Genomic DNA, 25,675 nt, shown 5'->3' with positions numbered 1-25,675 from the left:
ATACACAGGTACTTCATTTCAGACAAGATGCCTCAAAGCCTGTGTGAACCTGGGATTTACTCTCTGGTGGCCCAGGGTGCCTTTTAATTAGTGGATGACAGTTTCTAGACCAGTGAAAGTGCAATTCTTTACAAGTCAGATTAAACAACAACAACAACAACAAAATCTAAAAAAAAAAAGGATATTTTTTAAAAAAGAGCTGTGTCAGAGTTATCCACAGCAATATTGGAGAGGTGAATTTCTTCAGAGCGTATGCCAAGCTCCTCTCCCCACTCACTCCTCTGGCCTTCTGCTGTGGTTGCCAGCTAATAAATATATTTTCCTGTTCTTGAATCTCAGCCTTCACAAATATTCTGTCCTTTCTCATGTCCTCAGGGAAGAAATTCTCCAGAATGAGCCAGTCTTGTTGGGTCTCCTGGAAAACTTGCGGTTGCTAACTTCATGCCATAAAATAGAAGCAAACAGGGGAGTCTCTTCAGTCCATGGAGATTTAATTGACAATTCATGTAGCTAAGTGATGAAAGTTGGGAGCCCTCATCACAGATTTGACTTCTTAATATCTTAAGCCTTTCTTTTAAGAACCAAGGAATGATCATGTTCAATCCTAGCTGGTTTAGCTGCTTTATCTAATCAGTCTTTTTGCTTAAACACAAGGATTTCAGAACACTATTACTCCTTGTGTCAACTTTTTAGTTTTATTTTAAACACTTGCAAATCCTCACGCTGTAGAACACTTTTTGACCAGCTCCATAAGGTAATTCACAACTTGAGAAAAACTGTCAGAAAAAACTCATGAGGTGACACATCTGTGAGACCACCAGGATTCAAGGGCAAGTGTCACCAAGAAGGCAATATGAAGGAAGTTTCGAGCAGTTTCCAGTTAATATGAAAATCAACAATCATAATACCACATTGTGAGATCCCAAAGTAGCCCGACTCCTACTTTTACATTATTTAGCAGAGGTTAGATGGCTTTGGGGAAAAGTTAGCTCACGCGTTCCCCTGGAATACAGGCTGGGCTTTGGAAAAGTGTGGGAAACACATGTAAATGTTTTTCACACACCAGCGTATTTTACATTTAGAAGTGGAAGAAGAGAGAGTGGAGCCATGGTGGGTGAATAGGTTCTGCTGGATCTGTGCTTCTCAGATATCCAAAACCAAGACATCCTGGGGAACTTACTAGGAATCTCTTTCTCCAATGAAACAAGGTTTAATATCTAGTTTGGCCACACAAAGTAACAAGTTTGGCTAATTGCCAAAAAGTTTTGATTAAACTGTTAATAAATTAAGCCTAAAGAGCAGCCAAAAATCACATCTTGTTGCTGAAATTCATATTCAATTGAAAAATCCTGTGGTTTGAAAGAGAAAGGAATGTTGGGCCAATTTAATGTTGTTCTTTAGACTGACATTTAATTGTCTCTTCAGGTGAGGTTCTTCTGTCACCTGCCCCTCTCTGGGGCAGAGTGGAAGAGGGACACAGACCTCCCTGTCCTCCCCCCAGCCCCTCACCTGGCTCATGCCCTGCCATATTTTTTGCATTAGCAAGCTACAACTCCGAGTGGACCATGCCTCATTTCAGACAGAGGAAGACAAATCCAAGGCTCTCAGCCAGTTTCTAGGGATTAACAGGCATAAATAGCCCTGGAAATGCCTGAAGATCAACTGACTCCTAAAAAGGAAAGAAAAAAAGCAATCAAAGCCCCAACCCACCCTGTAAATTGCAGCACTAGCACAGAACTTACTTAAAGTTTCAAATTTGTGGTTCTTGTGTTTAAAAAGAGGTCTTCCACTGAACAAAAAATATAGGAGATGTTTTTCACATCTTGTAATATATTCTTGACAGGAACAGAGATAGGATTATAGAACAGAGCAGTCCAATACAAACTGTGGTCTCCAAAAAATCGAATCCCCAAACCTTGCACTGTGGGCCTTTCCTCTTTCCTGGCCAAAAATCCCTTCAGATAGATTAGCTTCTGAAGGCCCTTCATCTGGTAACAGACATTTGGTCAGGTGAAGTTCACTGAATAACACAGAGACAGAGGTGCCTTCTGACAGTTTAAAAAAGAGAGGGCTGGGGGGAAAGGGACAAACCGAGTATTTGAAAGCCAGCAGAGGCAACCTGCCCCTTTCTGTAGAGCACCACTTTTCACCTTTGAGCCAATCCTCTTGCACAAATATGACCAACCAAAAAAAGGTCAGGCTGGCAGAGTTTTAACTTTGGGACAAAGGGAAGCACTGGTGTTCTGTTTTGCTGTTTTCTTTGGTTACTTTGTTGAGAGGGTGGGTTATTTTGTCCCTCCTAGTCTGAGCGCCTGTGATTAATCCATCTCCAAATGTTGACATTTTAACCTGATACAAATCCCCCTGTCTAGCTTTCAGTCTTTTCCATTTTCAGTTCAGATTTCCCTTGTGGACTTGCAATTCACTCTCAGATCATTAATATCCTTTGCTGGCAAATCCCTCTCTATGTACAGAGCAGGAACGCTTGCTGCCAAATGATCTTCCTCCACCTTTTACTTCCAATGAGGAATGTAACCTCAGCTGCCTTTCAACATTTCCGGCTTCTATTTTTCTACCTATCATTCCAAGTTGCATAATAGCCACTTTACCTCAGTTATCAAGGTTCTTTATTACTGCTCACTCATTGCTGATGCTTGTCTGTAACCTCACTTTTCTAGAAGGTTGGCAGGCAGGAGGCAAGACAGACTCAGGCCACTGAGCACAGGCTTTTCTAAGGATCCGGGATGTGGCATAAGCCAAGAAAGCTCCCCCTCCTTCTGAAGAAATACAGACGGGGGGGAAAGGAAAAAAAAATGAAGGAGCAAGCAACTCTCAAGACCAATTTAAGCAGAATGAATGGATCTTTGTTCTCTAGGGCAGGTTTTGCATTTATATTTGCTGTGTTAGCCACGGTTGTGATTTAATTGCACGTCTTAATGACTTTTGCTGTTTCCCTTAAAGACCCAGAAGCTGGAATCAAGGGAGTCCAAAAGGCCCTTTGCATTCATTCAGAGCAGAAGGTAAACCTTACTTTTACAACAAAGAGGAAGAAAATTCTCCCCAAAAGGCTCCAAAACCCAAAGGCAAATAAAAGGAAATTGACATTTGTTGTTTTTAAGAAGTCTCAGGATCTTTAAGCCACTCTCAGGAGTTTGGAAGGGGTGATGCTTTGATGCTCAAAATTGACAATGCTGCCTTTATATTGAGTGTGCCACCATGCACAAATTTGCTCAAGAAATTAGGAGTACAGACTCATTCCATATGCTGCACCATCTCTTTCAATTTGTTCCTTGTTCTCTTGATGCAAGTGGCAGCAGGGAGAGAAGACAACTGCCCATCTCACCTTTGCTGCCTCTGGCACCTTTGTTAGTCAGACTGTCATGACCTCTCACCATGTACAAGAGATATAGTGTAAGCACATACTGCACAGTGTGGAGATTCTTTAGTATTTAAATGGGAATACACGAAAACAGGGTTGGGGTTCACAGGAGAACGAGGCCAATGGATGATCTTTCACTGTCTCGGGGCAAGATCTTCCCTGCAAACCAGTGCAGCCAAAGGCCCTGACCCTGTTCAGCCAAATCACCAGTAATGCTGCTGTAACTTTAGTGGTGATCACTGTGGCAGGAAGCAGAGTGTAGGTGGATGACCTGTGTCCTCCACCTTCTGCATCTAGTTTGGCACGTTTGTAACTTTCTTCAGCCTATCTTTTACCCATTAATCTTCAGCCAGATTCATCCCTGACCCTCTGGGCTGCTGGATCTCACATTCACCTTTTTCAAGTGAGCTGGCCTCATTCCCTACCCATGCCACAGATTTATGCTGGTTTCTGACAGTGTGAGCTGGGTTGGCAGTGACCTACTGCCCAGGATCAGGTTCTGCTTGGAAAAGGCTGAGAAATGCTCACAGTAGTGGTGAAGGAGCACACCTGGATGGCAGGGGTTTGGGACAATGTGCATGTGTTGTTGTCAGCATCAGGGAATGTCCTCCACTGAGGCAGGACTGGAGAGGAGATGTGTGACCAAATCTGCAAGAGGAATGGACTCAGGTCAACAACTTTGCACATCTGCTCTCCTGCTGCCTTTGGGTTGTTTGTCTACTTGCACTGTAAACTCAAAGGATTCTGTCTCAGCTATGGCTTGGGAGACCAGAATGAATGACAGCAGTTGAATTTGGTCTCAGTACTTTTATGCTCTTACTTCTAAAAATTCTGCTAAATCCCCACGACAAATACAATACTGGCAGGGTTCTTTGCTTGTACCCCCATCAGCATCATGTGCATTCAGTAAGTCAGATTCCTGACTTTTCTTAAGGCTGAAGTATTTCTACCTTGCTCCCCTACTGCCTGTGGATGCCTACCATCCTGTGACCCTCACAAACAGGGCCTTGCCTGATTTAAGTCATATTTCCATAACAAGTCTTCTCTGTTAATAATTTATTTATTTTATTTTAGTTTTCTTATTTAAACTTCAATTAAAGGAATATGTAGCTCCAGCTTTCTGGGGACCGAGGTGAAAATGTTTGAACTGACCTGAGACACTGTTGTCATATAGGGTCTTCAACTGGTATGTAGAGAGAAGGTGAGTGCAAAATGACATTATTTTTGGAGTCCGGTGACTGCTACCCATGTGGCAATGTTGTTAACCCGATACCAAAGGAACACAGGGCCTGACTGTGGGCTGGGAACTTCTGTCCTGGACAGCAGGGAAAGCCAGGCACTGGTAACTTGTAGGTCATAACCAAAATTGAGTGACCTAACAACCAGTGAAGCTAATGGTGATCAAGGGTGTGGGAAGGGACAGGTTAATTAATAGGAAGGACCCCATGCTCCTGTTATAGCTGACACTGAGGTGACAGTTCCTGGTTGGCTATGTCGCATTACAGTGCCTACAGAATAAAAATGGTTTTGGAAAACCAGCATATACATAAAAAAGAGACTTGTGAAAACATTTCACATTCTGCGGTGAAAAACAGGAAAAGGCAACCCTACATTTTGTAAAGAGAAAGTGAAGTGGGGACTTGGACAGTCAGTCTAGAAGTACATAGGTGAGGAGGCATTTGCTAGCAGGGATTTATTCAGTTTGGCAAATGTAAAGCAAGAACCAATGGCTAGAAGGTGAACAAAATCATACAAGGACTGAGTTGTTTGGGTTTTTTTTTAATGTGCTATAGTGCAAGAAGAAATTGATTGGGGGAGGTCTTATGTCACTGAAGATCAGATGAAGCCATCACAAAGTTCTCTGACCATGTAATTTCTAGTTCTAATTAATGAATAATCATTCAGCTTCCATATGAATAAAGAAATTATAACATTATGGAACTTGGGACCTCCATTCTTGCTTTTTCAAGGCAGAAACAGGACAAAGAAAAAATGAGTGTTTTAGTACACAAAGAACTTAACCCTAGTAGTTGCCTAATTCTCTCTCACTCCATTCAAGCTAGCAGCAGAGTACCCATGGTCCCACTTGACATGTTCAGCTTCTTACAGGATCTCATTCTCAAGACAAAAACCATATCCTGTGTAGATTCCTATTTATAACAGAAGTGTGCTAGTTTCTTCATGTTTTTCTACTCCTGACAGCTGATTAACAGGCAAATCCTAAAGCACATCAGTCTTCTGTTTGTGTTCTGCAGGCGACCTGAAGCAGTGCTATTATTGCCAAAGGGAGAATGATGTAAAATGGCAGTAAGTAAGGAGCACTCCCAGCTGCACTCTACATTTGCCCACAGTCGCCCCAGCCAGCCTCCCATGGTGAAAACTCTCCAACCTTTTTCTGATTTCATATCTCAGGCACTTCCCTACATACTTCTGCTTGGTGTGCTAAGGACAGGCTAAGGATGGAGAGAGGCTAAAAGCTGCACTTAGTGCAGTTTATTCCCTGCAAATAAATAGTCTTTTATTAGTCAGAGGTATTTTGAAGGTCACCCGCCTCCACACGCATTGGTTGGCACGGTTGTCCCCAAGAGGGATTTGGGAGTGCCGCTGTGCTACCTAAGGCAGCCGGCGCCGGCAGTTCAGCGTGCAAGGTGCCTTCCCAAAAGCATCCCCTCGGGAGGCCAGGCAGGGGCCGCCGTCGCAGCTGCCGAGCGGCGCTGCTGGCCTCTGGTGGCCGCTCCGGCCCTTTGCAGCCCGGTGTCACCTGCCCTGCACGGCCATCGCCGGCTCCGGGCACCGCCAGAGCCTCCCGGCCCTGGCAGCGCTGCGAAGGGAACGGCACCAGACCCACACATCGTCCCTTGGAATGCTCCCCATTATGGGGACATCGCCTTCCCACCCGTACCAGTCCTGCCCTGGTGGTACTGACTGACTGACTGACTGACTGACAGCTTTGGCCCCAGCTCAGGAAGGTGTCCATGGCCTGGACACAGCTTGGTGCTGTTGCAGCAGTTGCTATTGCTTTCTGCTCTGACTACAAATGCCTGTGGGACTAAGCCTAACATTTCAGGCCGTCTGAATACCTCTGGGACAGCACTTTCACTGGGGCAAAGATGAAAAAAATCAATAAACTCCCACTATTAGAAAGCTTCTTCCTGCCCATGGAACATGGCAACTGCAGGGATTAAGAGCCGAGTAGATGAAAGCTCCTTGCAATGGATATTTCTTAAGTCTGCACAAGTGAACCATAACAAAAAAAAAAAAAAAAGGCTGAAAGCAAAACGAAGAAACTTAGCAAATGTCAGTGCCAGTTAAATAATCTCCTTTCAGCAATCTGGTGGTTTGGCTTTCCCAGTGTTAGCCATGATACGAGCTTTGTCAGTGGGGGATTAGAAACCCATTATGTCTGACAAAGCAGAAGGGGACAAGTAGCAGGTGACACGGCGATGCAGCAGGAATGCTCAGCTGACACAGTGAGGCCATCACATTTTTACGAGCCAATACCCTGCCACCTGTCTCTAAATTATCCCTGAGACCACACAGACTGAAAAGGAGTGAACACATTCAAGGTTCAGAGCAGGGGTGTCTTGGTACCCCCTCCGTGAAAGTGTGAAAAATTCATGTTATTGGAGGACCGAGGTCATCCTGAAAGTTGCTTGCCTTGGTCTGTTTACAGTGGTCAGATGTCACACCTACATAATTCATGGAGATAGACAAAGATCAGAGTTCATGAAACAGTGACTGAGCACCTCAAGCAAAAAGAGAACATGCATGTAGATTAGCTGGTGAGGAGTGGACTGCTCTGGAAAAGAATGACTTTCACCCTCCCTTCCTCATCTCTGCCACGGGCACAGCTCTGTGTCCCCAGGAGGCAGCAGTTTGTTGAGCGCCGGGGACAGCCCCACGTCTGTGGTGGCAGTGCAGGTGCTTACTGTGCACCCACTGGAGATGGGCTCAAGCTGGAAGCCTGGGGATGGACACAGCCCACCCAACACAGGAGAGGCGCTGCTGGGGGAGGTGGCCCTGCTGTTGCACCCAGGAGAGCCTGCGCTCCAAATACAAGATGGCTCAGCTCCTGGATGAATTCCTACTTGCATGCAAGAGATATGAGTCACCAGAAGAAGTGATTTCCCCCCCGCCCGCTTCATTTCGGATGAGGAGGCTTCGAGAGAGGAATTTTGAAATATCCAGTCCCTTTTCCAAAAGCTTTCATTGAAACAGCCCATAAAATTTCTCTTTAGGGAAAGTTTAGGAGACCTTTAAAGAAAAAAAAAAAATTAAAATTCAGTTTTATTGAATGAATGAGCAGCACTGAAAATATTCAGAAAATTAAAATTAATTTGAAAATAATTAAAAATAAGAGAAGCTTAGTTTATGTTTCCAAGTTCTGGGTAATATAAAAATAGCATTTAAAAAATTGCAAAGGAAATTTACTGTGAGCAGGTGTTTGAAATAATTGAGGGAGAAAAAGGGTTGACTATTAATTAATGAAGAATTATGAATGTTCCTTGTTGGATTTTTTTTCCTGTAGTCAACATATTTTTAACCACATGAACTTAGGGAACACATTTTAAAAGTGTGGAGTTGCTTTACAAACACATACAGGGAGCCGAGCATTATTTTAGCCCCATTTATTTTATTTTTGCCAGTGGCATGCATTTAGCTGGACCTGTTGAGAGGATCAAGGTACTACAACAAAGTTTTCCTCAACAGTTTTAAGGCACAGATGTTAATATTTTTTGGACAAAAACTCTTACGCCAGGGTCAAAAGCACTGAAAACTAAAATACAGCAATGGGTTTCAAGAAAGGCAAATGAAGAGCAAATGTGTAAGGCCTGGTCATGTGTAGGAATTCACTCTGGGCTGTCACCCTGAAAGGCTTTCAGACACCTACTGATCTCCCCAGGGTCCTTTGTGGACAGATGCTGGAGCGTAGGTTTTTCCTGGGCTCACCAACTAACCTGGGCTCCTGTTGAAATGGCTGGTGGTCTTGGGATTGCAAAGGGGCAGCAGCTGCATGTTCTGCGCTTGGCTACTGTAAAATTGTTCTCTTGTTGATTCCTTCAACCTCCAATGCCAGCTGGATTGCGATGGCTTTGTTTCATGTCAGGCAGGAGCACTGAGCTCTCTGTGGAGTGAATGCAACACTGTGGTTGATTTAACTTGCAGCTTAATCAGGAGGGTGTGCACTTAGATCTCACACCTGCAAACCTCAGGCACATCAAATACAGGCCGGTGTTAAATGAGAACCTTCCAGTGTAAGAAGCCAAAGTTGTTTCTCAAGTATGGTGCGTGTCTCAAGTGCTGCAACCAGAGCTGTGGGTAAACCAGGCAGAAAACGTTCTACTTACTGAGTGTAGGCCAGTGTCCATCAGAGGTTGCTTCCTGATTTCTTACCCTGTACATTTCTCTCAATTTTTACTCTTTATTTTTTCACTAGCCAGCCCACTTGAAGTTTGATTTAACTCTGCAGGAAACAATAATTCTGATTCCAGACTGTTTTGGTAGTCAATGAACTCCTAGATGGCACAAGGTTAAAGTGCAGCCCCCAGACGGAAATACTGAAAAGGCCAGTGGCGCAAGTGTGACAACTTAGGGAGAGAAGTACACCAGGTCTCTTGAGTGACCAAACACCAGAAATTTCAGTAATTTCTAATTTCCTCCTTAGTAACCTGGTCTTAAGGATTTCCAGCAGGACTGCAGTCAAGAACACCTCAAGTTCCAGTTACTTGTAGAGAGAGACGAGGTTTTCTTACAAGGAGTAAGTACAAACCGTGAGCCTGAGTCAACCTTTGATGTAGGTACATTTGTTTCAATGGAAATTACTTTTCTCTTCATGTATCTAGAAACAGCAGTTGGGGAAAAGGCCACACTTCTTTCTGTCACTAATTTAAATGACAGGCACATTAAATACAGCAAACAAAAACCCTGGAGTAAACAAAATCAGCATTTATTCCTCCTTCATCTTTTTACAAGATTGCTTCATGGTTTTCACAAAAGAACACATACCAGAGATACATGAGTTAATCTACAAAACCAGATATGCAAACCAAAGTAATAAGGTACGTGAAAATCCACATGCTTTGTGATTTAGTTGCCACATGCGTGTCTTCTAAATTCAGGGGAAGTTGCTGGGGGGTATACAAACATTAGTTCTGCCACACCAAAATGAGATCACTAACTCTACAAACATAGCTAAACAACATATTTACAAAGCACTATCTCTACCAGTCTTCATCTGAGTTTGAAACAGGTAGTTAGTCGTTCAGCTACTAAGCCTTCACGGAAGGTGAAAGAGTCTAGCATTCCTACATGGATTCATGCAGTGTTTAGTTTTATTCACAGGAGACACAAGAACAAGTTTGTATCAGTGATAAAAGTAGTAGATGAAGATGCATCATCCTCGTGGAAGGAGTTTGGAGCATCGGTGCTCATTCATCCATTCATCACTACTCTGGGCACAAAACTGCATTTTGCACCACGTATTTAAAGTCCAAAAGCTAGGGATTGCCCTGCTCACTGGATCCAGTGGAACAGAATCCAATGTTTCCAGGTCTCCATCAGTGGAGAAGAGCGGACAAACACCTTCTTTTCTCACAGCTCCTGGTGGGGGCCATTTTGCTGAAAGAGGCTGTCAGTGATTTATAGTGTCAGTATTAAACTGAAAATGCTAAAATAACTTTACTGCAGCAATTTAACCACTGCAGAAAAACTGTTTCTTGACTGAGATTCCTTCACTGTTAAAAAGATTAAGGTTCTTTTTATTTTTACTGATCAGGACTGGTGCAAAGTAGATATTTTTGGCAGGAAGGCAGGGGGGTTAAAGTGGGCTCTTCTACTACTCACATCACAAAAGGTGGATCTAGCAATTCCCTTACTTTTTCTGTTAGCTATCCTGTTATTCCTGGTTGGAATCAAGAATTTAGCTTGGCTTTAATTTTATTCAGCTTCTGACATTAGAGGGAATATAAAAACAAAATTAAAAAGCAGATGGTCTTGTAATCTCCAGAGTGGATTATCCAGGTTGCCAACTGCTTATTCTGTAAGGATACCCAGAGGAGTGACTGGCTGCAGGTGTTCACAAACATGGACATGATAGTACAGAGATCTTTCTGCAGAAGAGGTTTTTACCCATTTCACATCCTTCAGGATGTACAACATATAAAAACAGTTGAAAAACCACTAGTGTCCCATCTTGTGCCAAGTATATTTGCTACTAATCTTAATGTCAGCCTTAGACTACTCTGGTTTATCTGGCATACAGTATATCTGCTGCATCTATAGGAGTGGGAATAACAGTGTCCTAATTCTTATGAGTGACAGGTGATAGTTGTCCTGTTCCCAGGATTTTATTTTTTAATTTTTACATGTCAGGAAGAATGCACAAAACAAGAATCTGTGCACTTCATCCCTCCCACTGCCACTGATGTTTCTGTACTATTCTTGAGGTACCTGCAGTCATCCCTGTCTGTCCGTGAGTATAGAGCTAAATTGAATAACAGCAGCTAGAACAGTGCCTTTCACACCCAAACCTGCCCACAAACACAGCAATTCACAGTTTCCAAATGCAATCACATAAGCCAATATGTACCAAAAATTACAAGCAAACTCACAAGATGTAGGTGACTTATTAGAACCTAGCAGACTTAGTATTATTATGACCTAGTAGAAAATAAATGATGATGTGTCAAAACAAGAATTTAACACAGTAGGCTTTAGCTATTAGTCATTACAGAACATATTTAAATGATAAAATCATAGAATAGTTTGAGTTGGACAGGACCTTTAAAGGTCATCTAGTCCAAACTTCCTGCAGTGAGAAAGGCGGTCTCCCACTTCATCAGGTTGCTTACAGCCCAGTCCAACTCACCCTAGAATGTTTCCAGAGGTAGGGCAAAGTAAAAGAGAACCCAAACCAAACTTGCATATGTGAGCACACACACAAAACAGCATGCTGCTCAAAGTGCAATGAGACACAATTAGGAAGCCACTAAAAAGAATCTGTCTCAAGCTATTATTTACTTCAATTGCAACAGCCAGAAAAGATCACAGAATTACAGAATTTTTAAGGTTGAAAGGGACCTCTGGAGATCATCCAGTCCAACCCCCCTGCCAAGGCAAAGTCATCTAAAGTAGGTGACACAGGAACATGTCATTTGGAATGTCTCCAGAGAGGGAGACTCCATGATCTCCCTGGGCAGCCTGTTCCAGTGCTCTGCCACCCTCAATGTTAAGAAGCTCTTTTCCACGTTGAGGTGGATACAGGACAAAAATGAACATCTCTGGAGACATTTCTCTCAGGCACATTGCTATACACAGCAGTGATGATTACACAGCAGTATAACTTTTTACCCTTGGTGACAGTAAGGCCCTAGGTAAAGTACCTCCCTTTTAACTCAGTGCAGCTGATCCAGCGTCTGTGGAGCAAAAAGCAGAAGTGCACTTGGGATTCTTTCCTTCTCCACTGGACACCTGCAGGCCCACTTGGGTTTAACCCTGGGCACCAAATGGCACCTTCAGTCACTGCAGAGACTTGCTCAGTCCAACCTCCTCTGACTGTACCTCCCTCAAATTCACTCCCTACTGCAGGAGCTGTTCCAAGAACGAAACAGTGGGACAATTCATAGACAAGACTCTAGAGTGCGACCAGCATTATCTGTGTTATTAAGAATGGAAGCTAAATGCCTTGATTGTGTTAGCACACTGCCTGGTTGCACAAGTCAGAGGCTGCTGAGGGGTCCCATCCTCGACTTATGCCTAAATTCTCAAGGTGGGGGAAATATTCCAACTCTTCTATCCTCCCATGCATTCCTATTTCTGACAGAGCACTGTACAGAGGAACTTGGGGAATGTGCTCAACAGAGGCCATACTTTCTGACAGCTCCTGGAGGATTTGTGGTTGACTCAGTGCAACACACTCTTAAGACTGGGCTGATCTGCATGGCACTTAATTACATAAGCTCTTAATTACTACTCAGATGCAAATATCAGCAAATAATAAATCCTCTTAATTCAACTGAGCAACAAAGCAGAAAAGATTGTAGTCACACTATTATTTTAGATTCAAAATTACTTGCAATTTATCCATGTAAAATCTACCAGAGGAAAAACAAAACCCTGATCCAATTCTACAATAATAGCACCAGAGTGCATAATGAGATCCTGTAATTAGAAAGTGGTTTGCTGCACTTTAGCCTGATCATTGAGTTGTTTACTGTAAAAAAAGTTACAATATCTTGAAGACAGTCAGGAGTGGGAACTCCAGCCCTAACAGAAAGGCAACTTTGCTATTCATTTTGACCAGGCAAGTATAAATGGTGACTAAAAACAAGTAGCCCAGCTTCTACCTAAAAGTTATATGCTCATTTTCTTGCTTTGAGACCACTCAGACTTTTCCCAAAGAAACTTCCATTTCTGCTTGTTAAAGTTTACTTTAGTTAAGACTATAAATGAGGACTTGAAGCTGGCCGTGCTCTATCTCGTATAAAAGTTACGTTGTGTGTCACTGTGTAATATCCATGTTTGCAACCTCTCATGCAACACATCAGTATTACTAAGATGTCACAGCTGTGAGAAGCCCAGTTCATTTACAGGAGCAGTCTTAAGGGGTGTACTACAACGATTTTAAAGCATTGGATCAAACTGGCTGTAGAGGGTGTGATGGCCATGATGACCCATTAATGGGCCCCTTTTTATTTTAAAATGAATGCTATCCAGAAAGGACAAAGGTGTGAGAAGCAATTCACTGTGTGGTGATGAATAATACTGTTATGTCTTTATGTTGATCCCTTTTATAAAAAGACAGAACTTAAATATAGAAACATATGAAATGCATAGATAAATATATGGAGATAGCTATGCTAATATGTGGTTTGATCAGAACTGGATTAAGCAAAGACAATGTAAAGACACCACAAAAGCATGAATAAATAAAATACTCATTACAATTTGCATTTATGTAGTTCTGAAACCAAGCAGTAAAAAAGTCATATACAGCAGGGAGTAAGTTTCATCATTTTAACTTCAGAGCCTTGGCAACTTAGATTCACTTAATGATGAGCCATAATCAAAAAAATTCAGGTGAAAAATTCAGCTGTTCTGACTCCCATTTTTTTACCCAGTTAAGAATCAGAAATGCTTGGGAGCGAGATAAGAAAACTTTAGAAATATAGAGGATTTTTACTTGAGCCTGTACTCAGAGGTTATAATGAGCAAAGCACTGACTCACCTCTTTGCCAGTGGTTCCTAATCAGTTAAAATAGCATTAAACAGATTAGCTGATATAATATCACCCTCTGTTAAAAAAACTCTGAATTATACTTGCATTTCAGAGAACAGAGTCTGCACGGGTACAAGTTAATAATGTCTTGTTCTCTTTCTTGTTTAATTAGTCCAAGTGTATTTACAGCAAGCACTAATTCATCAGGCTAAAAAATCCTGAAATGTACTGTATCACAGTTGCAGCAAATTCACTTATATACAAGGAAAGATTCATTTCTCCCTTCCACTGGTGTTACATTAACGTGGCTTTAAGTCTGGTTGAGCTAATCCTTAACTCATTTTAGTGTGACAGGAAAAACAAACTCCAAATCTTCTACAGAAAGCAACTTGAAATTTGCTGCAATTTTTGGGGGTTTTGTTGGGGGTTTTTTTAATTATTTGACTCCAGCGTCAAATGAACCTTGACTACAGGTATAACATAGTGACAGATTGCCTTCTGGGCTCAGATGAGAAACAGTTAATTTTACATGATAATTTAAACTTTAAGGAGCCTTTGATAAGTAAATGAGGATATAAGACTAGATAGAGAAAAGTTCATTATGAAACCAAGCTAATGTAGCACTTGCAGGCATGGAGAACATGCTGCTCCAGAAGAAACACGTTCCTGCAACCTGGAGAAATACTTTCCTTCTTTTAACAGCTGAATAAAGAAGCAGCTCCACAATGCTGGGACTTGTCCTGCAACTAAAGTGCTGTTGGTCCATTTAGAAGTCTCAGTCATGGCAGGAGGGTGAAGCACCGAGACTGCTGATATTTTCAAATCTCTTAGCAGCAGTAACCACACAGCAGCTTTTCTGCAAAATAAACAAAACAAGAATCCAGTTAATTCAGCAGTATATTTTTTTCATTTGGTTAAGTGTTCTGGGATGACCACATGGTGGTTTCTTCATGCATAAAGAAAAGAAAGCAGCACTGAAGCTTCTTGCTTACAAAGGATTCCCACAGCCACCTTATCTGTGAAACATTTTATACAGTATTAAAATTACAAGGCCTCTTTGTTAAGTGGAGAATTGTTCCTGGAGGTGTCTCTTTAAATGCAGCTACTCTGCTTTTTTTGCCTCTCTTGTCATACAGATCACAGTATGCAAAGGCATGCTGCAAACCTCTCCATTTATTTGTGTTACCACTGCAAGCATTTATAATGCCAGGTCTAAATCAACTGGCACTTGGGTGCATTATTTTGGGTTAAATGTGGTAACCACACTACTTGCCTGATAAAAATAGCTAAGGGGATTCTTTAAAAATAAAGCACAGCTATGACTTTAGATCCACTCATTAAGTAAACTCAAATAAACTCCAAAAAGAAAAACACACACAGAGGAAATAACACTGCAAAAGCCAAAACCAGATTTTCCTGTGAGTTAGATCATGGGTAGGTTACTATGTTACAAAGCTATTAAAAGTTTATTTAAAAATAATTTTGACTGAAGTTGGACAGTCAATTTATCTTAAAGTTGACTTCGGTTGTAACAGAAAATTGTGTAATACAGTGCTTCCTATGTTACAGAGGGAGAATTTTCACCATTTTGTTGTTGTGTTTGTTGCCACAATTTAGTGGCTTGAGATGGGAAATCCAGATACAAACACTAATCTTGCAAAAGGGCTGGAAAACCTGTTTAGAAAACTACTGCGTAGAAGAACAGAGGTGAGCGGACCAAAGCTTCATGGAATTTGTCTCAGCAGCAGTGAAGTGAGGGTGAATACAGAGGATCACAAAGGGGTATAAATTCCCACTGGATTTCTCCTCCATAAGTTGATGCTCAGATATTAGCATATCAGGAAGTTACGTGGCTTCAGAGAGCGTGTGGGATGTAATAATGGTACCTTAGTCCTTAGTGGCTTCCACTGTATCATGGAAAGGCATCTTCATGTCTCTGAAATAGCTCAAGTAGAGATCATTACCTTCTGTGTTACTACACTACACTGCATAAAATCTGCTCTAATCTTACTTAGGTCAGAACAAAAATTTCAACCTCTCACAATACTCTGTTTTCCATATGTTCCTGGAAAAAACTCCTTGCAAAAAAAGCCAATATATCACTTGTCCTACCAAGGTGATGATGGATGATGGCACCATTTAAAACTTGCCTTTTGGCAAGTGGTGAAAGGTGGACTACTTTTATTTTGGCATCCTGTTGTTACTCATGACGCACTACTAAAAGGAAGTGGTTTAACAGTGTATGTGTGTGTTCTCAGCCTAATTCACATCTTGACTCTCCACTGAGTTTTGCCCAGAAATGGCCCTCAGAACCTTTGAGCAGTTCCCCTGGTCCTTGAACAGAGCCACCAACTTCCGTGGTAGTTGGTGAAAGTGGCTGTGGGAATTGCAGTACTGGTTTATGGAGACGCTGCACCGCCTGAGGCAGCACGATATCGAAGAGGCTGAGTGAGTATGCATTGGTCAAAGACCAGGGACAGAAAAACGAGACGAGACTTGAGTCTCCCTGATCCCCAGGGGAGGCAACCAAGCCAACCTGAGAACCACTAATGAACTGTTTGTTAATGAAGGGCAAATACAAGGAGCCAGGGGAAAAGGACAGAGAGACGCTCTGTCAAACTTGTTTGGATTGCTAAAAGAGAAGGTAAGTGCCCTGTCAGAACTAGGTCCTTGGACGTGTGGAGCAGCTTCTTTTAGGGGTCACCTTGCTTTGATTTCGCTGCAGTTAGTCAAGCTGCCCTGAGGGTCTGGCCCGTGCCTCTGCTAAAAAGTTATTATTTTTCATATTTCTCCCCTTTTAAAACTGTACTTCTAACCACAGCATGAAAACCCGAAAGCTTTCAACACTGAAAAATTATTGGGTGAAATCCTGCCCCATGAGAGTCAGTGGGAGCATAACCATTCCCTCTAAAATGGCCAGGGTTTGCAGCACATATGGCTCCATACCCATTAATAATTTTGCACATTGCTGTTGCTTGGTATAAGTAATGGAGCCAGTTTACATTTTGAATGCTTTCCAGACAGCAGCAGGGATGGTGGTGGTGAATACAGTTTGGACGGTGCACTTAGGACTACTCAAGGTTTTCAGCTGTCCACTGATCCCTTCCACAGGGACTACAGCTTTTACATCTGAAGGAACGTTTGGGACCTGAAACAAACCTTCTGTTTGGCAGCTCTTTCAGAGAGGTTATTGAGCCAGGGGTGCTTGAGACACACAGCCACCTTTAGCCTTTTTCTAAGGAAAAAAATGGAAAAGAAAAAAAAAGGAAGATACCATTATTGGAGCATTAATCAAAGACCAACAGTATGTTACTTCTATTTAAGATAATGGCAGAAGAACACTGCAACATCAGCATGTTTAGTGAAGCTATTTTGCAAAGCACAAGTATGAATAAAAAACATTGGGGGAGAAGATGCAAAGGATAACATGAGCTGTAAGGTTTGCGTTAGGGTAGGGTTTACTGAGAAATAAAAATTGGGGATAGGAAGGACAGCAGTTTGTGTTCTTGCAGCATTTGGAACAGACTGTCTGTTCCCCGTTTTGCAGAAATCAGAGCTTCACTGAAGCACAACTTAAGGAGTCAAATTATATCCTACAAAACACTCTGAAGATATATTTACCATGACAAAAATCTCCTATTTTTACTGTGCACACACACTTACAAATCTAATAATCTCATGGGCATTGCTGTTCTGGGAGACTACAACGAAAACTAAATTTAAGTGAAAATTAGAGTAATTTTATTTTTTTATATCCTATTTTATAGTAATTCTAGTTATCCTCAGTCCATAATGGCAACATCTTGCAAAGACAGAGCTATCAAGACACTATTCAGTCCATTCCACTGCCTTATCAGTAGGGCTACCTCTGCTTGATCATCATCATAATCTTTGCTCTTATTTTAATAACATTATTTTGTTAATTAATAATATCATCTATTAATTCTCAATGATGCCTGTATATGGAAATGCACCATGACATATATATCCTAGGCAATATAGAAGTCATTTCATTTAACACAGAAGTACTTTGCCTGCAAAGGAAGAAGTGAATATTGCACTTCAAATGCTGTAAAAAATTTGAAACCTGCTTAAAATTATCGCCTTGTGAATCACTAAACCACAGAGTAGACTCACTTAGAAATAGCCAATGGAGGTGTCATCAACAGTGTGAATCTCCAAAAATTATTGGCACAGGAATAACCAAAGTGATTTAAAATCTTATTGCTCCTCCAGCTCAGCCCAAATGAATTGTTTGCTTGAGCAAAAAACTTCTTCTGTGTTGGCCACTACTAAGCTGGCTGCCACTGAAGGGCAAAAAGGTGCTTAAGTACAAAGGTATGCACCAGGTGAAGTTCCAAGCTGTGTTGGGAAAGGTATCTCTTTGGAAGAAGTAGGATGAAACAGCACTCGGGGGTCTTCAGCAGAGCCTGAAAAGGTTTTCAAAGCAGGAACAAGAATCATCCCCATCTGGAAAATCCTTTTCATATGGTAATTCAGTGCTCATTTTGTAAAAACTTTCATTTTGCTAAGAAACTGATCCACTCAGCAACACACAGCACTGCAGGATCTCATATTTCCTCCCAGACATGCAAGAACTGATGAGCAAGTGTGAGCATGCAAATTCTAATACCTAAAAAAAGCACATGTGGCTCACAGTGGCAAGAAAAGAACCAGCAACAAAGACTCAAATGAAGTTAAGAAAAATATCAAAGCAAAGTGATGTGGCAACACAAGAGGGCAACAGCAGATGCACAAGGATATTTAAATGTAGGGACCTGGAGTCTGAAGTGGAGCTTGTGGTCTGTTAACCAGGGGTGTTTTAAGGCAGCAGTTGCACTTAATCTCCAGCTAGAGGAAAACCAGAATGCTATTAAGAGTTTTTTCCCAGAATCTTACAATTCAGCAATCGTCTGCTACAGGTCATGTGTTCTGCCATCATGCAATGTTGTCATTTCAGAACAGTATGACAGACAGCAGATTAATTAAGTTTTGTTTCCCAGCAAAAATGTATTCAGGTAATTTCAGAGCATTCGATGGATACAATGAACAACGTCCATGATGTGTCATTATAATACTGTATGTGGGAATAAAAAACTTTTAAGTCATATTAATTCTCCAATGGAGCAGCACAAGTGACACTACTGTGTCATGATGGCATGGAATACACATTTCAAAGATACAGGATTATATACCATTTTTCCTTGATGAGAAGCTTTGATATGAAATCTTTGGCCTCATCAGAAACATCTCGAAATTCCTCGTCTTCAAAATCCCAGTTACAGGCCAGGATATTGTTGAGGGTCTCATTGTCATCATCACCCAAAAAAGGAGACAATCCAGTGAGGCTGAAGTAAAAAGGAATATGTTCAGTCTTCATGTCTTTCCCTCTTCCTGTACATGGTCTCAAATGTGACAGCTAAGATTGTTCTGTCACTCTGACCTATCTTAGAAAATACTAGTCTCTAAGAAGGTCTCCAGACCAGTCCCATTTTCTCATCTATTTACATGTTTAAATCACCACCCCTCTTCTCTAACACACCAAGTATTACTGTCTTTCATGGTAGGCCATATTTTCTAGATCTCTGACCACTCTTGTACTAACCACTGGGAATTTACCAAGCAGTGAAAAGTTCATGGCAATTGGAAAAGAGGAGAGAATTCTCAATATGGAACTTGGAAAGAAGTTTATATTTCCTATTTTGGGTACACAGTTTTTCACTCTTCCAGTATAACAGCAAACTTGGATGACCAACACAGTTCAATCTGGAAACAGCTTACAAAGCAGATACTGAATCCTACTTACAGCATATAAGCAATGACTCCTAAACTCCACATGTCTGTAGGAAAAGAGACAAACTCATAATTCACAACTTCAGGAGCAAGAAATTCTGGAGTCCCAAAGTTAACTCGAAGTTTTTCCCGGGGTTTATATCTGGGAAATGGAAAGATTAACAAAGGACATCAATTACAGTTCTTATTAAAGTTGCATCATCAATTGTCTAGCACTCAGAGGAATTCCAGAAGCATACAGAAAATTCAGTAGGAAAACAAGGACAGACAGAGGCACAAATTAAAAAGAAATATAAACATAGATAGAATGACAAGTATTATCAAACTTTGTATCATACTAGGACAAAATGCAATTCCTACAAAAATGAAGAAATTCATAATTCAAGGACTTCTCAGAGCAGCTCTTACCGTCCTTTTGGGACTTGTCCATATCATAGACATGAAATTTTTAACCAGTAAATCCTTCACTGAGGTTATAGCACCTAATTAAACTAGAAAGGGATATAGCATGGGATATACTGTAAGAGCCCTCAATGGTATCTTACACTCTCTTTTGGAGAATCTCTTAATACTGGAGACAAGAGACTAGACAAGATTTAGCTGTTCCAAGATACTTATATGCATTCTTAGTGAGAATCAGCCCTCTTTCAACCTTCTACCTGAATAGAAGGTTTCAGGACAAATCTTTTTTCTGAGCTCCAAACATTCCATAACAAAAGATATCTCTGGTTTAAAGAAACAAATTTGTCCTAAGAACAGTAGAAGACCATTATGTATCGAATACATCATTGCAGGGATGCAACACTTTTTACATTGTTTCCTAATTCATTATGATTAGTGAGAACACATGCATGTACCTTCTTGCCAATCCAAAATCAATAATTTTTATTTGATTTGCCTCTCGGTTCACGCACAGGATATTCTCAGGCTGCCAAGAGAAACAAACAAATAAAAAAAAACGAACACACTTGAATGAGAAACAAGTATGAAAAACTGGGCTTTTAGTAAAATGTAGAGAGAAAAACACTAATAACAGTGCAAATATCTCATAAGCACCTTTTGCTTTCCTCCTTGTTCCAATCTCTCTGCATGGATACCCCTCTTGCTGTTACCAGCCATCAGAGCCATGCATTTTGTGCTTTCCAACTGCTTTTTCTTCTCCACAGCTTTTCAATTTGACATAAGGCAGTAGTTCAGATAAAGAACTCATTAGGGGGAGGGGGACAGGGAATGCAGACTTCGAAGGAGGGGTTTCAGGATGCTTTCACTGTGATTTTACAGACCTTAATACACTCACACTGATTTTTTAAAAAAAAAAATCAAATTTTGGGGGCTTTGAAATTTATTTCACAGCTTTACATTTCTAAGTTCTCAAATGTTCTGTCAGATTGAACATTAATATATTAAGCCAGTCTCATGAACTTTATGTTTTTTTCAGGTGTTTTAGCAAAAGATAGGATTCACGGGTTAAAACCCTCTGGATTTTCATAGGGCCAAAGGCTACTCTTCACTTCCCTGGCAGGAATCCATTAACTTCCAAGAATTACTCCAAATTCTTACAGGAGGAACTGAGAGAAGGAATTGGCCAATTGTCTTTGAAATGTAAATACCTAAAGCACAGTCCCATACTCACTGCCAGCACTTTTATAGCTACTCTGTCTTATTTCTCAGTGAGTCCTCTTTGAAACAAAACAGCCCTCAACACTTAAAACATTAGTTAACCTTTGTCACCATTACTAATTCATTTTACATGTAGGACTTTTAAACACCATATGTCCATAGTTTCTGAGGTCCTGGATGATTATGGTCAAGATGATTTTCTTTCAATTTCAAGCCTTCTTTCCCAAACTCATTTGTTACTGACAGCAATCTATGAACAAGCAAAACAGAAGGGAGAAGCCATAGCTGGCAAACACATGAAAAGAGATCTCTGGGATTAATTTCTTGGGCTGTATATGTATCTTTTTGTCAGCAGTTTGACCTCATACTAAAATTGTGCCATCTCAAGATCATAATTAATGTGTCCCAAAGAACTGTGTGAACTTCTGTTTGACAGGTTTCTAGGTAACTGGATGTTTATAGAGAAAGAGAAAAGTAAGTCTGGTCATTGATCAACTATTGAAGCAGGTCCCAACAAGCATCTGCTCATTTCCTTAACCACTGCAATAATATGTATGCTAACATTATTAAAGATGTACTATATTTACTCTGTTATTACAAGCCAAAACCAGCAGCCGTTATAAAAATCTCACCACAGAGAAAACCATCTTGTGCACTCCGTGTTTCTTTTTATTGTATTGTAAAGCTCAGGGATCACTAGGAAGCTTTCTAGCCAGTCATAAAAGTAAAGACACCATCCCATTTTATTCCTGCACCAAATAGAGGTAATAAACAGTCCATTATTTAATAAGAACTTGGGCTAAGGGTAAAAGAGCCAGCTCCAGTTCACAGTTTAATGAAAAATAATAACAAATGTTTTCTGAGGGGTGGTAGATGTCCATTTGCAGTTGATGAGAGTTAGAATGTGCAAGTCCATGGTAGAGTACTTGCACATGTGTAAGTATGGGGTAGAGAATTTGCCACCTTTCTCTGGGCTTTCAGCTACAAGAGCAGTTATTGTCTAATCGAACATAGACACGCTGTGTTTATTACATTAGCCACTGACTATTTTTGTTCCTTTCATTATAGTACTTTTTAATGTACTTGCCCTTAGTCTGCCTATCTATTGATGTCTTTTCATGACAACAGCAGTTTAGTGCCTCAGAATGTTGTGTGGGCTTACACTGAGCCTGAATGACCCTTGAATTTAGTTCCACTCACTCATACCTTTTGCATAGTAAAAAAACAGGGATAATTGCCACCCCGTGGCTGCTGTATAAAATGTATCTTATGCAGTTGAATTAAATAATATTTGCTCAATATCTTGAGATCTAAACATTGAAATTAAAAATAGCAACATATTTGTAGTCAGCTGCTGGCTTTCTGTAAAATCACTCTGCGGAAAAATTTAAGCACTGTGAAGCTTGATGACATATGACCACAATTTTCATCTAATTTACTTAGTCCTGTAGTAATTTAACTGATCTCAATGTGGTTAAATTAATTATGCATTGAAATAAGGAAAGCAGAATAAGGTTCTTTGTTGTTTCTACCACAGGAATCTGCTAAGCTTTATGGCCTACCATTAAGAATGGAATTTCCACATCTGTCATTGTACAAAACATACATCTCAAAACTCTACCTTGAGATCCAAATGAAGAATGTACATTTGGTGCATGTACTGAATTCCCTTGCAGATCTGTTTTATGAATGAGATAGTATCCATCTCTGTCAAATTGTAGTTTTCGTCAATAATTCGATCAAATAACTCTCCTCCTTCCACACTGAGGAGAAAAAGAAAATAAAGCAGTGACTAAGTTCAAATCTAATCCCATACAGTAAGACTAATGCAGAAAATATGCTATTGACTATTTTTATCATTCCTGGTCAAGTTCAGTAAGATGAGTTTGTATTTTAATCTGAACTTTCTAAAACCTGAGTTACAATGCAGACTGGTCTGAACCTCTTCAAGGCCTAAGAGTCCAGCCTCCCATCTGCTGAAAACCATGAACATCTTGATATTTGGATATTATGTCTGAGTCATCATTTTGTACCAGTGAAATAGTGAAGTTCCATGGAAAACCAAAACAACATGATGAAGAATGTGTATTTAAATCTGTGATCTCTTCCCTCTGAGCTGGAGAGGGTCAGATCCAAAATGTCAATCTCAACCTACCTAAAGTCAACAAAAATGACTTAATTTCGTTTCAAACTTCAGTATGCCTCCAGCTTATCTGTTCGTAGGTAAACAGATACTTTTCTTTTCTGACATGTTAATCATATAGACCAAATTCAGAGGACTATCTGAGAATTTTCAGAATAGTCAAACTCACCTAACTTTGAACCTTCTACCATGCACTTCAGTGTTTTAGTTTTGGCCTTTTTGGCTTCCTTAAGACAGCATCTGTTTAACTTGACCTTAAGGCAGGTATTTTGTGCTTAATTAGCCTGATAACCCAGCATTAAAAGCAGGTTTAATTTTTCAGGCACCCAGTATAATGATTAGCCACAACACCCACATCTGGCTCCTCTTCGGTGTCAGATATCTTCTTGTTTGCCTCACAGAATAGGAGATAATCTGAGAGGTTTATTTCTCAGCTGAGACAAATTGAAGTGTTAAATTTAAGATAAGATATGTAACACAGATCTATCTTCAATTGGAGCAGTTGCTTTACAGCACCAGGAATGTGGCACACTACTGGAAAGAATGCATAAATGGCTGCATTGGAAAACTTTTAAATTCTTTCTTTTCTGTTGTTCATGAGAAAATATTTCATATGCGTTTTCCACTTGTAAGAAGCTTCATTTCTAATTTCAGGAGAAAGCAAGAAGGAAATTGACAATTGTATCAAAAGTAGTAAACACAGAAAGGAAAAAAAAAGAACACACTTACTATTCCATGACAAGTACAATGTCATTTTTAGATTCAAAGGCATCATATAGCTGGATGAGGTTGACATGATTCAGCTGGTTCATGACATTTATTTCATTTTTTACTTCATCCTGTAAAGAATCATGAGTATTGTTTCAGATGTCTTTTTTCCTAAGAAAGCTATGTTTGAAGCAAATCTATATTATCTTCATGTTTTCTCTTTGTGGCAACCAAATTCAGGGCTCCTGCAGTGGTAGATGTCAATTCTACGTCTGTTAGGAACTAACAGACTGAACCCAGAGCTTGAGTGGGGTGTTTCAGTAATAAGATTTTTACTGGAAAAGGAAGAGGAGTGCCCACATGGACAAGTGGCAGGCTCCCAGGGATGTAAAGGAAAAAGGAAAGCAGAGGAGGATTTTGTTCAAACAGCTGTAGGTGTACAAAATCAAGCTGAGAAAAGTCCAGAACAGTCCTCCAAAACCTAACTTTGCAGTCAGAGGAGAGAGACTGGTACCTCCATTCAGTCCAACTATTTTGGACATGCTGAATCGTTCTCTGATGATGTCAGTCTCTCTACATTCACAATGAAGGGATTCTTGGAGATCAGCTTGGCCACAGCTATACCTTAGCAACCCTAGTTACTTGAGACAAATCCCACTCTTGAGTGCCCTTAATGACACCAATGTCACACAAAGGATTTTATGCATGTCTTTCCTGTGAAAGCCAGTCCCAGATGGCCAAGAGGTTTGCAAAACAGCCCAGAATAATTTGTCTCATCTGCATTTGTGTTGATGTCAGGTGCCCAGATCATGTCTGTTATCAGCATCCCCCCCACTGACATCAAGTCATTCCAGCAAAAGCTACAGTGTGCTTGGGAGGGAATACACTATGACACAGGCCTGACAACCGTTTTTAACATTAAAGAAAATACTAGTAGAATTAGCAACAGAAAGAAAAAAAAATAATATAATATTTAAAAGAACCAGAGAACACCCCAAGAATAGTACTTTGATGAGCTACTAGAAGTTTTGGAGGAGAAGGGAAATAGAACTGGAATTATTGGTATTCCAGCACGTCCTGTGAGTGTGATGGCTTGTGAGACACTTCGTTGTGGTCTATTGTGTAGCTGAAAAACAGTGTGTGATCCATTGGGAAACAAAAGACTAACATCATTCTCTACCAACCTTCTGTTTTGGACCTTGTGCTTTTATAATTTTGGCTGCCAGCTTGAGACCTGTTGCTTTCTCTTCACATTTGTGCACTTGCCCAAATCGCCCTCTAGAAAAACGGAGAAACAAATATTATCCAGTGGTACAGGTGTCAACTCTGAGTATAAACTATACTATAAACAACCATAAATCATCCTCCCTCTATTGGCTTTCATTTCAAATGCTCTGTTGTTGCTATTTTATTGTGTAGCTTGTACTTGCTACAACTCATTTAGGCACAGCAACATCACACACTTCTATCTGGTATTATCCCACTGGCATGATTCACTATACTCACCTCATAACCTGCAATGACTAGTCTCAGGAAAGTCAAGGATATACTGTAAGGATAATGGCTCACTTCTGTGCACCACCTGCCCCTCTCCATCACATTGTTCTCCTCCATGGGAGGGTTGTGATTTCTTGATGAAACAGTTTTTCCCAAGAGTATGCTGCCATGAAAATTAAAATATCCCACTCTCCTAAATAATGTCAGCATGAGATCTAAGTAACTGCACGGCCTGTCAGATCAGCCTGCTAATCTGTCTGAAAACATGCATGTGTTTTCAGGGGTGAGACTCTCAGAGAGGAAGAAGACTCCAATGTAT

General features: G+C 40.6%; 1 protein-coding gene and 1 long non-coding RNA gene across 3 annotated transcripts in view; one reads left to right on the top strand and one right to left on the bottom strand.

Annotated features, from left to right (window-relative positions):
* Positions 1-9,336: 9,336 nt before the first annotated feature.
* Positions 9,337-25,675, bottom strand: part of MYLK4 (myosin light chain kinase family member 4) — a 61,330-nt gene continuing 44,991 nt past the window's right edge. For both annotated transcript variants that reach the window (XM_066186981.1, XM_066186975.1), the window contains exons 6-14: positions 25,044-25,137; positions 23,881-23,990; positions 22,630-22,771; positions 20,246-20,316; positions 19,402-19,530; positions 18,791-18,943; positions 18,374-18,446; positions 16,755-16,830; positions 9,337-14,451 (exon numbers count right to left, since the gene is read on the bottom strand). In XM_066186981.1, the coding sequence (XP_066043078.1) occupies positions 16,783-16,830; positions 18,374-18,446; positions 18,791-18,943; positions 19,402-19,530; positions 20,246-20,316; positions 22,630-22,771; positions 23,881-23,990; positions 25,044-25,137 (820 nt within the window). In that variant the 3' untranslated portion in view covers positions 9,337-14,451; positions 16,755-16,782. The remainder of the gene's footprint in view (positions 14,452-16,754; positions 16,831-18,373; positions 18,447-18,790; positions 18,944-19,401; positions 19,531-20,245; positions 20,317-22,629; positions 22,772-23,880; positions 23,991-25,043; positions 25,138-25,675) is intronic.
* On the top strand, positions 15,894-25,660 carry LOC136291939 (uncharacterized). The gene is made up of 3 exons (XR_010721808.1): positions 15,894-16,043; positions 16,166-16,239; positions 25,638-25,660. It is a non-coding gene; the product is annotated as an uncharacterized lncRNA (long non-coding RNA).

Source organism: Chamaea fasciata, unplaced genomic scaffold (genome assembly GCF_029207755.1).
Source record: "Chamaea fasciata isolate MVZ Bird 193981 ecotype frontalis unplaced genomic scaffold, bChaFas1.0.hap1 SCAF_1, whole genome shotgun sequence".
Classification (NCBI taxonomy): Eukaryota; Metazoa; Chordata; class Aves; order Passeriformes; family Sylviidae; genus Chamaea; species Chamaea fasciata.
This window is presented reverse-complemented; position numbering and strand designations above follow the sequence as displayed.